At 38.7% G+C, this 15,355-nt stretch overlaps 1 protein-coding gene across 1 annotated transcript in view; it reads left to right on the top strand.

Annotated features, from left to right (window-relative positions):
• Sec8 (exocyst complex component secretory 8) overlaps nucleotides 1-15,355 on the top strand; it is a 416,647-nt gene that overhangs the window by 167,417 nt on the left and 233,875 nt on the right. The window contains exon 11 of the mRNA XM_090385352.1: nucleotides 3,781-3,852. Within this exon, the coding sequence (XP_090241478.1) occupies nucleotides 3,781-3,852 (72 nt within the window). The remainder of the gene's footprint in view (nucleotides 1-3,780; nucleotides 3,853-15,355) is intronic.

Here is a 15,355-nt window from a genome sequence, read left to right as displayed (position 1 = left end):
GAACTTATGTCCCCGTAGGTTCGTAATCTGAACAAGTGGAAGGATCCCATCAGAATTCAGCGTGCTCAACCCATTCAAGGCCTTATAGACCTCAATCAGATCACCGCGCAGGTGCCTAGTCTCCAGCCTCTGCAATTTGCAGAACTTAAGCCTCTCTTCGTAAGAGAATCCCTTCATTCCCCTCACCAATCGTGTTGCTCTTCTCTGTACACGCTCAAGCAAATCTACATCCTTCCTAAAATGAGGCCTCCAGACCTGTACGCAGTACTCAAGGTGTGGCCTGACCATTGCCTTATACAGAGGGACAATCACCTCCTTTTGCCTGCTAGCAAAATTCCTATATATCATTGACAAAACCCCATGACCTGCCCTAGCAGCCTGTCTGCATTGCTCAGAAAACTTCATATCTGACTGCACAATTACTCCCAGGTCTTTTTCATTTTCTACCACCTTAAGTGTGGTACCACACAGTTGGTACGTTTCTCTGGGGTTACTTCTACCCATATGCAGTACTTTGCATTTGTCAAGGTTGAACTTCAGTTGCCACTTCTTAGCCCATCTGCCCAAATTATCTAGATCCTGTTGCAGTAGCACACTGTCATTACTGTCATTAACAACCCTGCCAACCTTTGTGTCATCTGCAAACTTCGACATTAAGCCTGATATACCTTCATCAATATCATTGATAAATACACAAAACAACAGTGGACCCAACACCGAACCCTGTGGGACTCCACTAATAACATTAGTCCACGAAGAGCAGCACCCATTGATTACCACCCTCTGTCTTCTGGAAGGACAACAAGACCTTTGTTGTCCTTCCAACAAAGGTCTTGTGTTGCTTGTCCCCACTGCTGTCACTCATCTCATAAACTATACCTTACAGTGTGGGGTTAATTGTGAAAACTTAGCCATTGCAATAGCACATAATTCTGGGCTCGTGGCATATGCACTGTCTTTATACTTCTTCTAGGGTGATGCAGTCATGTATGACGTGTGACATCATCTAAGAGAGCTTACTAGAGGTGCATGATAAATAGGGTAATGCTATTACAAAACATATTTTGTCAAATTTCTGTGAAATTTGGTGAATTCTGCAAGTGATGTAATATTTTTGAGCACCATCGTATTTAAAATTTTTGTTTAAAAAATTATACTTTAAAAATTAAAATTTAAAAAATAATTTTAAAGTATCTGCATAGTTTGTTATATATTATAGTTTGAAAATAGTTTTGAACTTTTAATGGAGTGCTATCAAACTTCAAATCTGTTGTTGGAACTTTTAAAGCACAAGAAGCAATGCCAAAAAAGGATTTCAGAGTTTTTTATTCCTTTCATGAACTTTATATTGTAAAGGTGGAACTCTGATTTTTGCATATATTTCAGAGAAGTAAGGGTCTGTTGCTAAAATCATATTATGTAAATAATTTATAAATTTTTTTGAATTTCACTTATTAAATATAGCTGTAGTATGTATTTGACAGATAAAAATAAGCCATCAGCTAGTGTACATCGTTACCACTTTAAGTGATGCAAATACTGCTTGTTATAATAATGTTTCTGTGACCTTGCACCTGACACATGTTGTGCAACTGAAATCTGAAATTAACAAGCTGAAATTAAAATGAATTCTGTGGAATTCAGTTGCAGAATTTCAGTTTCAGTTCCAAGGAATACCTTAGATCAGTGCAGAAGTTGATGAAATTGAATGAGTCAGTACATCTATAAATGTAGAAGATATAACTGCAAGTAAGAAATTAAATAATGATGAACTTATATTTTTATGATTTTATTAACATTTTGATGATTTTTTTTCAATCTAAAATAATTTTTTTTATTTTTTTTTAAATGAAATTTTGATTTTATTTCTGACAAGTAATCCCATTCTGTTTTTTGCTATAAAGGCAAAATAGGAAAAAAAATTATGTTTAAAAGTATTTATGTACAGCATGGTTTTTCATTTTATATAAATTTCCAAGTTCCTTGAAAGAATTCACTCTGGGTTCTCTGCATACAGTCCAAAAACCTACTCATGAAAGGGTTCAAAAGGTTGGAGTGAACTAAAGAGCAGCTATCTTTTCTCTGTATCAGGTGATGGATGTTGCGATAGATGTTTTAAGTTAATGAAAGATAACAACATGAGAAAATTATAGACAATAAAAAAAAATATAATTTTTTTTATGTAGAGTGGATTAACTACTAGAAGAAATTGCCCCTTAATCCTCTGTTATATAATTTTTAGGAAGGATGCGACAGACTTGAATGAAATAAATAAAAATAGGTAGTGACGCTTTTTACATAAATTTGCTTCTTTATATCATTTTGCCTGTACTTGTACCAAATGCAAGGGGGATCATTTAATTTGTGGACTGGTGCAAGATTTTATGTTTATCATACAAACTTTCCATAACTGCTGCTAGAGGCACTTTCCCTGATCACTACTGAGCAGACTGTGTGTGCATGCCAGCACTTGCTGAGCTAGTGTTGTGTAAAGAGTTTTTTTTTTTTTTTTTTTTTTAGCCACGTGTCACTGATGGTCGTTTTGAAGCAAGTATCATGTCGGACATGTAGATTGAACAGTGATATGCAATTCATTGTGTCAGATAGGGCTTAAATGCATCGGAAACAGTTAAAGATGAATGAAGCGTATGGCATTGGGTGTCTTGGTAGGATAGCTATACTTAAATGGGACAAGCGATTCAGTGAACACCGTGAGTCTGTTGCAGATGACAGAAGACCTGGTTAGCCTTCCTCCTCAACTCCTGAGCAAATTGCAAAAGCCCAGGAAATCTAAAATGAAGACAGGTGAATTACACTTCATGAATTAGCTGTTAGAATGTCCATTTCATATGGTAGTGCTCACATATTGTGAAACATTGCAAATCTGTGTCTACTGGAATCCACCCAATTTGACTCCAGAACAAAACAGCACAGTAGACTTGTGCAAAGAAATGCTTGTTTGTTTTGAAACACAGGTTCAAAACTTCTTAAATTGAATAGTGACTTGGGATGAAACATGGATTTTTTTCACTGTGATCCAGAGACAAAACAACAATAGAGTGGAAGCATTCTGATTCACCAAGACATAAGAAATTTTGAGCTTCTCATTCGGCTGACAAACAAATGATTCTTGTTTTTTTTTACATCAAAGCCATTTCTGTTACACATTTTGTGCCTCGTGGAACAACTATGAATAAGGAAGCATACTCTGAGGTTCTCAGAGTCAAACTTTGCTGAGTCATTCATGAGAAATGTCAAGAACTTTCTGGTGTGGTTTCTCCATCAAGACAATGTCAGGTCCATATGGCCTAATATTCTGCAGCCAGTGATCATTGCCATAAGTGCCAAGGTTCTGCCACACTCCCCTTATTCACTGGACTTGGTCCCATGTGATTTCTTCCTGTTTCCACATCTGAAGAAAGCTCTGAAAGGCAAGCATTTTGTATCCAACAACAACGCTCACAGAGCCACAATGGAGGCACTTTGCAGTCTTTCAAATGGCTTGCAAGAAGTATTTAATGTACTGGTATGATGGTGGCAAAAAGTGTGTAAAGTTCAAGGGAGAGCAATTCGAGAAGGAAATATCAAAAGATGATGATAATTAAGATAAGATCTTGCACCGGTCCACAAATTAAATGATCACCCCTCGTATGAAGTTGGTAGAAAAATGAGCTTTTGAAAAACAAATAACCTTTTTTTTTTTTTTTTTTTTTTAATATTGTGCCCATGCACGCTCTTTCTCTCACTGTAATAATAATTTATAATAATTTTATTTTGTAGAAGGCTCACGGAGAAAATGGAGAAATATTACTCTATGAAATGGCAGATATTTGGTCTAAAGTTCAATCAGTGGTAAGTGATTATTTGAAGGGAAGAAAGCATTTATAATGGTTTCTTTAAATTATTAATTTTTTTTTGTTAAATAATTACTTCTGTGATTTTTTTTATTTTTTTTTTTTTTATTTAGAAAAAAATTTTATATTATCAAATACAGGTAACTGTATTTGATAATTTGTCACTCATGGGAAGGAATGCAAATTTGCAATAAATAAATGTTTGAAAACATCATAGACATTAGGCTAGTTTACGGAAGGTAGATTTCTGTAAATAGAATAAAGACAATTTCTGTAGACACAAAATGAATTAAAAGATAGAATTTCAGATACAGTAAGCCAGCCACCATGCCTAATAAAATTTGAGCCAACTTTTTGTTGCTCCCTAATATGGTTGCAAATGCCAAGCAAGTAAATTTTGAGAGAATGGTTGGGGGGGTGCACAGCATTAGTTATGCATTTGAATGACTTTACAAACTCTAAAAACAAAAGCTTAGTCCAGGCAACAATTGTCGGGAAGCAAAAAAGATGTTTGATTTGATTCTTAGTGAGATTATGAATAGGGGAGTAGTCTCAATGATAAACATTGATTTAAAAAAAATATATATGAAAGTCCTTCACACAAGAAATTTTGAAAAAAACACAAAAGTAATTCATGTAGCTTACTGTGTTCAATTCCAGTTGTGGGGCTCTTTGTGCTTCTACTGAAGATAGAGGTTGAGTATTTGACCTTTTTTGTGTGGGCAAACTTAGAGACAAATACTTATGGTTCTGTCTAAATTGTTAATATCTTTTTAAATTGTTTATCATCACCTGAACAGGTGATTCTACCATACAATAAAAATCTGAGGTGCTGCCAGGACAGCTGTTTTGAAGCATATAAATCATATGTGAAGCTTCTCATCAGTTGGTAGGTGATTTCTATTAGTGAATGTATACTGAACTGTGATTAATGTATTTTTTCTAAGTAAACAGTATATGGAAGTAAAACTTCTATTTTAACACAATTGTGCTCCTTTAACCTCTAACTGGGCTGCTAACTAACTAACAGTTCTGTAGGATTGCCGGGGGAATATTTAAAATGGTTAAACAAATGACTAGAGCTTGTGATCCCCATTTGTAGGCTTTAGTTGCTTACAAATGGGGATTTTTCTGCACCCATTGAAGACTGAAGCCGAGTATTTGATTTTAATATTTGAGTTTTGTTAAACTTAAAGACAATTACCATTGCCCATAGTTCTAAGTTTCTGATATATTTTAAAATTGTATAACATCACATGAAAAGGTGAATGTGCTATACATTTAAAAAACCGAGATGTCACTAGGACAGCTGTTTTGAAGCTTACTGGATTCACATCAGCTAGCGAGTCATCTGTTAGCAAAAATTTTCTGAACTGCGAATATGAGGTGTGGCTATTAAATAATGAGACTGTTGCAATAAAATAAATATAATGAAATATTTCATACCTTGCAAGTTCCCTTCAAAATAATTGCCTAGGGTTTGCACACACAGTTCCATATGTTTCTTCAAAACATTTCTGGAAGTGATCTGTAATCCCTTTTAACACTTCATTTTTTTCTGAATGTCTTCAGTGGACTGAAAATAGGTTCTCTTAAGTTAAGTACAGTCTGATTTTGTGGAATGTATTCAGCCATATTAATTCCTTTTCAGTTTAGGGTTGAAAAAAGTCACAAGGGGCTAGGTGTGGCAAGTAGGGTGCATGTTCACACTCAGGGATTTATTTTTTGGCCAGAAATTGGAAAACAGAAAGCATATTGTGTACTGGAGCACTGTCTTGATGTAGCATCCAACCATACTTCCACAATTCACATATCTTTGAATTTTTTCACACATCCTTGTTGGAGCTTCAGTGTAGTATGTTTTATTGACAGTCTGATTTGGAGGGATGTATTCAGCCATAATAATTCCTAATATCGAAGAAAACTAGAAGCATAGTTTTAATTTTTAATTTTGACTTTTTTTTTATAGTTTGAGTGATTTTTTTTGTCTTCCATTGCATTGAATGTCTTTTAGTTTCTGGGTCATACTGGAACAGCATTCTTTCGTTGCAAGTAATTACAGTACTCAAAGTCTGGATTTTCAATTTTTTTTAAAACATCTTCAAACCTCATCATACTTGGAATCTTTTCATTCTTTAATCTTCGTTCAAAATTTTTGGCACCATCTTGGCACACACTTTTCTCATGCCTAAATTTTCAGTTAAAATTTGTTTAACCATTTATTTGTTCATATTGAGCTCTGATGCAACCATTCTAATACTTAAAATGATGATCAGTTCTAATCAGTGTCCTTGCCCGGTCCACATTTTCATCAGTTTTGTGGATACTGGATGGTCTGGTCTTTCATCATCTTCCATATTCTCTCTCTCTCTCTTCTAAAATTCTTTTATGCCATGCAAACACATGAAATTTTGACATGTATCTTCCCCATAAACTTGAGGTAACAGCTCATAATTTTCAGTTGATATTTTCTTTAGTTATGTTAAAAATTTGAGGGTGATTCATTGTGTGTGTGTGTGTGTGTGTGTGTCCCCCCCCCCCCATTTTTCCAGCAAACTGCAAAAACACAAAGTACAGGAACTCCCCGACTTATGTAATACTCGACTTACGGAAATTCGACTTTATGTAACTTTTTATCAGCATAACTTAAAAAATTCATAGAAACATATTCTGCATCCTGTAGGAATAAATGGAGGTATCGTGAAAATATTGTAATGTGAACTCAATAACACTAATTTTTTTTTGTAATTAGTTCCAAGTCCTTGAAAGTTGAAAATTTCACTATATTACTAGCTATTTATCTCAATTTATCTAAGAATCAATTTTGAATGCCTTCGTGATATTTTTCTAAAGCACATTTCTGGAGGTCACGACCAAAAAACAATAAAAATAATTTGCAGTTTCCGATTTATTGGGCTTTTCTGTTAGTGCATCTAATTATAAACGGGTAGTAAACTCTATCTTATTGCATTTGCGATAATACTGATAACTGCAATTGTGTGGGTTTTTATGCTATTATGGTGAAATGTGTTCCCTATCAATGAAATTTTCAACCATATAAAAAACAAATTTTCAGGAACTTCTCGTAATTCCTATTCACCAAGATTGCAGGAGCTATCAGGTTCTTCATGACAATGTGCCTTCTCTGGTCTGCATTGCTGATCTGTGACTTGTATATTTGGGAATTGTGTCAACTACTTGGTATGTAGTCTGTACCTATACATTGTCAAATCAGTCTCTAGCTTATTTTGTAGTAGGCTCACATGATGAATGTTTTCATTTCGATGCTCCACTTAATGCGTTGGCATTTTCTTCTTTCCTGGGTGGACACTAGTGCAGTTGTGCAGGAAGCACTTCAAGTTGGTTGGGCTGGATGGTCTTGCCCTTCCCTTGTGGTAGCCGTACATGGGACAGTGCTGCTTGCTCCACTGTCTTATTCGGAAGACTGTCTCAGACTTTTTGAGCCGACCCCTCTGCCTAAAGGTGAGTGACTTTATCCTGCAACACACATGATGCAGTACGATTATTATTTCTCTTCGATTCATCTATGGAAGTGGACTTGTTTAGTTTTGGCTTACGTCCAGTGGTAGTGTTAGTGTTTGGAGTGACACCAGATGGTGCCACTATCTGCCTCAGCTGTCACTTCGACCTTTGGGAAGATAGGGGTCCGCTGAAGTGACTTTTACATGTTTTTATTATTATTCCAATTTATTGCTATTATTATTATCATCATTCTAATTTATTACTATTATTATTCCAGTCTCCCAGCATCATGGAGACACATTCGCCTCTGCCAGAGCAGGACTTGAACCTGGGTCCATCAGGCTGGTAGTTCAGTGTCCTAGTGGTTAATCGTATCCACCGGGCCATCTTGCTTTATTATTATTATAGTTATTGTTGCTATTATATTATTTCTCCCTGATTGGGGGATTCCACTCCGTGACTGGTACTGCTACCAAGTACACAGGGTGGTTGTAATGTCTGGTGTTACTGTCGGTCGAGGAAATCTCTGACTATCCTACAGGTGTTCAGGATTATGACTTTCTGGAGTTCCTTGTAGGTGTTCTCTGGGAGACCTATTGCTGCTAGGCTGCTATGTAGAGTCTTTGGTACCATACCGGTTGTTGACACAATTATTGGGATGGTTGATACTTCTTGCATATGCCACATCTCCTTTATCTCATGTCTCAGATTCGTGTACTTCCTAATTTTTTCCTCATGGGTTTTCTGGACATTGCTAGTTTTGGGCACCACTATGTCAATGCGATAGGTAGCCTTTTCCTTCTTGTCCACAAGGGGTTATGTCCGGTCTGTTGTGCGGGATGGTTTTATCTGTTATTATGGTGCGGTCCCAGTACAGCTTGTGGGTTCGGGTCTCTAGTACTGCCTATGGTTCGTACTTGTAGTATGGTACACTTTCTTTGGTCAACTGGTATTTTCTCGCTAGCTTCTGATGTATTATCCTGGCTACCTGGTCGTGTCTATGAGTACACTCATAGACATGATATAATATCATTTAATAATAATAATAATAATTATTATTATTATTATTATTTTTGCTCTTTATACTATTTCTCCCTGATTGGGGTATCTACCTCGTGATGAGTATTGCTACCAAGTAAACAGGGTGGTGGTTGTTATGTCTGGTGTTACTGTTGGTCGAGGAACTGTGACTATCCTACTGGTGTTCAGGATTGCTACTTTCTGGAGTTCCTTGTAGGTGTTTGCTGGGAGACCTAATACTGCTAAGCTGTTATGGAGGCTCTTTGGCACCATATCGGTGGTTGACACGATGATTGGGATGGTCGTTACTTGTTACATATGCCACATCTCTTAGATCTCTTGTCTTAGGTTCGTGTACTTCCTGATTTTTTCCTCATGTGTTTTCTGCAGGTTGCCAGTGTTGGGTACCACTATGTCAATCAGATATGTAGCCTTTTCCTTCTTGTCCACAAGGGGTTTTGTCCAGTCTGTCGTGTGGGATTGTCTTATCCGTTATTGTGGCGCAGTCTCAGTACAGCTTGTGGGTTGTGGGGTCTCTAGTACTGCCTGGGGTTCGTACTTGTAGTACGGTACATTTTCTTTGATCAACTGGTATTTCCTTGCAAGTTTTTGATGAATTATCCTGGCTACCTGGTTGTGTATATGAGTGTACTAAGTCTGGGTGATCACCTTGTATCCCGCGGTGATGTGTTGGATTGGTGATGTGTGGCATCGTCGACAAGTGTCATCAGACACTCTGGGCTCCTTGGTGATGTATTTTCTATAGTTTCTGGGTGTTGATTATCTGGTCTTGGATGACGAACATGAATCCTTCAGTTTCGGGGAAGAGTATCCCACTCGCAAGCCATGCATTGGAAGCAATTTTATCTATGTGATCTTAATGGAGGTCATTGTAGCATCTGCTGTGGAGTGTCTTTTTTGACCATCTTTCTAGCTTCATTTATGCCTTCTGGTGGGAGGAGACTCCTCGCTTAGGTTAAATGAGGTATACTGCTTGTCTATCTTCCTTATGGCCTGGTGGAGTGCTGCTGTGTGTTTCTTGAAGTAATCCTTCAAGTTAGCAATCGCTGTTTTCTGTTGCTCGATGAGGTCTATCAGGCCCCTTCCTCCTTTCCTAGCAATTGTCAGTCTATCCATGGCTGACTTCTTGTGTTTTGGCAGTTCTCAGTCACCATTCTCCTTGTCTTTCTCATGATATCCTCCAGCTCGGTGTTAGTCCAACCTATGACCCCGAAGGAGTATATTAGGAACCAAATCTCCCAAAGGAACTAGTAGTTGTTGGTGACTCTATTGTCAGGGAAACGGGGAACATGCTTTGTAAAAAGGATAGGTGGAACAGGACCAGGGTATGTCTGCCAGGGGCAAAGGTTGATGAAGTTGTAGAGCAGATATCATCTTTTAAGGGCACAAAAGGTGATATAGTTGTACACGTTGGCACTAATGATATCAAGAGTAGGAGACCGGCAGAATTGCTTAACAAGTACAGGTCACTGTTGAAAAAAAGCCGTGAAATAGGGTTGAATTTGAAAGTGTCTGCGATTCTGCCCAGACACGATAGGAGGGAATATATGATGAGAGCCTTGTCGATCAATTCGGCCCTGGAAAGATTGTGCAAGGCTCAAGGGGTAGAATTTTTTTCAGCCTGGACTGTACTTGTTAACAGGAGAGATTGCTTCTACAGGAATGGGATACACTTAAATAGAAAGGGTGCAAGAATATTTGCTGATGCTACGAGGCAGTGTTAGGTGGGTCGGAAAACTGCTAGCTTGGGGGGAGACAAAGACGAATAGATTAACAGTAGCCACTGGCAGAGGTGAAAGAGATTCTTGCACTGCTTCTATTGGAATGAGCAGAAGCCTGAAAAACAAGATGCAGGATATTTCAGAGACTGCTGGGAGTCATTGCGGTACAAGTAAACACATGGGTTGTGTTAGGGTAGCTAAGAATAGAAATAGGTGCATGTATACTTGCGTGTACACCAGTGCCAGGAGTTTAGTAAATAAATTTGATGAATTTGAGGTATTGCTCAAAACATCAAAGGCAGATATTGTTGGGATATCAGAGACGTGGTGTCACACAGATATAAGGAATGCAGAACTGGAATTTGGGGAGTACAACGTCTATAGAAAGGATAGACTGGATCGGAAGGGAGGAGGGGATATGCTATTAGTTAAGAAATACATAAAATCCAAGGAAGTGAAGCCAGTGGACATCGCTGAACAGTGCAGTGTCGAGTCAGTTTGGTGTGACATAAGCATTGGGAGATCAAAATTGAGAGTAGGAGTGTGCTATAGGCCTAATGACTCTGATGAGTATAATAAGAAACTGTACAGGGAAATAGAATGGGCCAGTAAATCAGAGAGTCTTATAATGGGAGATTTTAATTTCCCAGATATTGACTGGAATTTGGGGACTGGTCACTCACACACTAGCAAGGCTTTTGTGGATTTATTGGATGATTGTTTTCTACGTCAGCATGTTCGGGAGGCAACTAGAAGGAGTAATAATCTTGATTTGATTATCAGCAGTGATTCTTCATGCATTAAGAATCTGCAGGTAAATGAACCACTAGGTGGCAGTGATCACAGTGTGCTGAAGTGGCATTTACTCAAAGAGGTAACTACCATTAGGGGTAAAGGGAAGGGTTATTGCTTTCGTAAAGGCGACTACGATGGACTGAGACAGTATTTAAATTCTATACAGTGGGACCAACTGATGATGTTGCCAACAGCAAATGCAAAATGGGAAGCATTCAAAGAACTTATCTTGGAAGCTACTAGGCTTTACATACCAACCAAGAAATATTGTTCAAGGTTTAGGCCTAAATGGATGTCAGATGAACTGATGAGGCATATGGCAGAGAAGAAACATGCATGGGATACATACAAATTAACACATGACACAGAAGCCTATGATAGATACAAGTTGATCTGTAACCAAGTTACAAAGGAGGTTGGGCAGGCGAAGGCAGATTACGAGAAATCTTTGGCAAGGGATGCAAAGAAAAACAGCAAAGAGTTCTTTACTTATGTAAACTCTAGAAGGAAGGGGATGAATCAGATTGGACCACTTGATATCAGTGGGTCAACTGTTGATGATCCTGCTCAGGTAGCTAACAAACTAAATGAATATTTTGCATCGACATTCACACATGAGGAGTTATTTAGCGAGGGGAAAGCCAGAGGTATATTCAACTCTATGCAATTCAAGCAGTAAGCTAGAGAATCTTGTAATAACTGGGAGTAAAGTGGAGGATAAATTGTTGAAGATAAACACAAGAAAGGCACCTGGGGTGGATGGGATCTATCCAGTTATATTAAAGGAGGCAGCAGAGGAAGTAAGCAAACCCTTAGCCATAATTATGAGAGCTTCCTTGGACTCAGGGGAGGTATCCACAGACTGGAGATGTCCAAATGTGACCCCAATTCACAAAGGAGGATCAAAGGCTGACAAGTAATTATAGACCTGTGAGTTTAACTTCTGTTCCAGGAAAATTAATGGAGGCACTAGTTAAAGAAGCACTGCAGGATCATTTAGACAAGACTTCAGTTATAGCTCGGACACAGCATGGTTTTGTTAAGGGGAAGTCTTGCCTGACCAATTTGATTGGATACTATGATGCAGTCGCAAAGGAACTGGATGCAGGGAATAACTTTGATATTGTATATTTGGATCTTAGAAATGCTTTTGATACTGTTGCACATGGAAGACTGCTGCAAAAATTGGAGCAGTGTGACATTGGAGGCAAATTGCTGCTGTGGATAAAGGGGTGGCTGAGGGGGAGAAGACAGAGAGTGGTAATCAATGGACACTGCTCGTCGTGGACTAATGTTATTAGTGGAGTCCCTCAGGGCTAGGTGTTGGGTCCATTATTGTTTTCTGTATTCATAAATGATATTGATGATGGTATATCAAGCTTAATGTCAAAGTTTGCAGAAGATACAAAGGTAGGCAAGGTTGTCAAGAACACTACTGACACTATGCTGCTGCAACAGGATCTGGAAAGGTTGAGCAGATGGGCTGAGAGGTGGCAAATGAAGTTTAACATTGACAAATGTAAAGTACTACACATGGGAAACAGCAACCCCAGAGCAACGTATCAACTCTGTGGTACTACATTGACAGTGGTAGAGAATGAAAGGGACCTGGGGGTGGTTGTGCAGGCAGATATGAAGTTCTCTGAGCAGTGCAGACGGGCTGCAAGAGTAGCTCATGGAGTATTGTCAATGATATACAGGAATTTCTCCAGCAGGGATAAGGAGGTGATTATTCCCTTGTATAAGGCAATGGTCAGGCCACACCTAGAGTACTGTACACAGGTCTGGAGGCCTCATTTCAAGAAGGACGTAGAGCTGCTGGAACGAGTACAGAGAAGGGCAACAAGATTAGTGAATGGAACAAAGGGGTGCTCTTACGAAGAAAGGCTTAAGTTTTGCAAATTACAGTGTCTGGAGACTAGGCACCAGCGAGGTGATCTGATAGAGGTGTATAAAGCCTTGAATGGTTTGAGCATTCTCAATGCTGATGGGATTCTTCCTCTCGCTCAGAATAATCACATGAGAGGGCATAAATTCAAATTGAGGAAAGACAGCTGTAGGATAGACGTGCGGAAATTTGCCTTTAGTCAGCGGGTGGTTGGTTGGTGGAACAGACTTCCATCCCTTGTGGTGCAAGTTGATAGCCTAAATAAGTTTAAGGCTCAGCTGGACAGGTATTTTGAACGAACAGAGGGGTGAAGTGGAAGTGGTTTCTTTTTTTTTGGCTGATGCTGCATAAGCTTGCTTTCTTGCATCAAATGCCTCTACTAATGCTAATGCTAATTAGCACTGGGAGGCGCCTCCGTAGCCAGGAGGGCAGGAGCAGCAGTGCGTAGCACATGCTTCTTGATTAGACCGGGGTTCAAGCCCGTGAGCCACCAAATACGGAGGATGCGGAAAGGTCTGGGAATTACCACCGCATATCCCCGGAGCAATATGGCCTTATTTGCTAATGCTTCTAAAAACCAAATAACAACAGTTAGCACTGGGACTGCTTAGGTGTTTATAGCTTTAATTGTGTTCCCTCCTTTCAGCTTTGCTTTCAACAGGCTTCTGAGTCTCTGATGGTATTTTTTGGTCAGGCAGGCCTTAATTTCCTTGTGCTGTAACTGCTGAGGCTGCGTCATCCTCAGGTATTTGTAGGCCCACTTCTGGATTTACACTGACTTGAAGAATATCTGTTAATTACAACCCTCAGCCTTCTGCCCTTCAGCCACCCAGCAATCCATCTTAGAATTTTTCCAGGCATCCCATGTTCCAGCTTATATTGTAACCACCTCTCATGAGGGAGTGAGTCAAATGCCTTGCTAAAATTGAAATAAACTGTCAGAATTGGTCCCTAAATGTAGCTCATGAATAACTGAGTCAAAATAGCCCACTAAGTTAGTTAAACATGATTTTCTCTTAACAAAACCATGTTGTGTGTTATTCAGAATGACATATCAATCTAAATGTCCCTGGATTGCACTCTTAATCATAGCTTCTAAGGTTTTCCCTACCACTGAAGTCAGACTAACTGGTCTGTAGATACTGACTTCACTCTTAGAACTTCCTTTACGTATTGGCAATATGATGGCACTTTTCCAATCCAGAGGAATCTCTCCCGAGTCCAAAGATGCCTTCATAATTAACTTCAGTAGTTCAATGCACTCCATTGTGGCTTCCTTCAAAATTACTGATGCAATCAACTCTAGGAGCCTTAATTGCCTTTGTGCTCAAGGTTTTTCTAATAAACAGTCATCTGCACTGAACTCTACTTGGTCTCCCTCCACCCACTAGCTGTCTGAGTAGAGGTAGCGAGATTATACAATAGCTGATCTACATCCTCCCTGGAGGTACCAACAAGTTCAGTCCAGTGGCCAGCCTTTGAAAACCATTTTAAAGCTGTACCCTGAATGCATGGAAAATTGATTCTTGTTATGATGCCCATTATTACTTCAGAATACATCATGTTGCATTACAGAAGTTGTAAACAGGACAAAATTTAAAATCAAATTAAGTTATATCAGTTGTGGAAGAAATTTTTTTGTGTCTTGACAAATCATTTTAAAGAATGGATGATTTCACCTCAGCATTACTGGGACAGATGTGTGCAGTTCCAATGACACTAGACTGAAAAATAATTTGAGAGCTATTACTAACTTTACAGGGTAGAGTACCAGCTTCTACCCTTTACAGTTAATAGAAAACTTAAGCTTTCCTCATCATGCCTGGAAATCTACTGATAGGATTTAACTTGGAATTGAGAAATATCCAAATATTAAATATATCTACCATGTGGGAGTTTATCTTATTTAATGTAATACTTTGTATGAAGTAAAATTACTTTAATAACAGTTCACATGGTGTAATTAACACTTCAAATTAATTTATTATGGAATTTAAACAGATATTTGAAGCATTAGAAAGCATCAGTAAAATATAACTTGTCCCTTTCGGTTTTCACTTTTGAATATCATTAGCATTAGTAGAGGCATTTGATGCAAGAAAGCAAGCTTCTGCAACATTAGCCAAAAAAAAAAAAAAAACCCACTTCCGCTTCACCCCTCTGTTCGTTCAAAATACCTGTCCAGCTGAGCCTTAAACTTATTTAGGCTATCAACCTCCACCACAAGGGATGGGAGTCTGTTCCACCAACCAACCACCCGCTGACTAAAGGCAAATTTCCGCACGTCTATCCTACATCTGTCTTTCCTCAATTTGAATTTATGCCCTCTCAGGTGATTTTTCTGAGCTAGAGGAAGAATCCCATCAGCATTGAGCATGCTTAAACCATTCAAGGCTTTATACACCTCTATCAGATCACCTCGCTGGTGCCTAGTCTCCAGACACTGTAATTTGCAAAACTTAAGCCTTTCTTCGTAAGAGCACCCCTTTGTTCCATTCACTAATCTTGTTGCCCTTCTCTGTACTCGTTCCAGCAGCTCTACATCCTTCTTGAAATGAGGCCTCCAGACCTGT

The sequence above is a fragment of the Mastigoproctus giganteus genome, chromosome 11 (genome assembly GCF_048544385.1).
Source record: "Mastigoproctus giganteus isolate SK-2022 chromosome 11, ASM4854438v1, whole genome shotgun sequence".
NCBI lineage: Eukaryota > Metazoa > Arthropoda > Arachnida > Uropygi > Thelyphonidae > Mastigoproctus > Mastigoproctus giganteus.
Note: the sequence above shows the minus strand (reverse complement) of the source record. Positions and strands in the feature narration are given on the sequence as shown.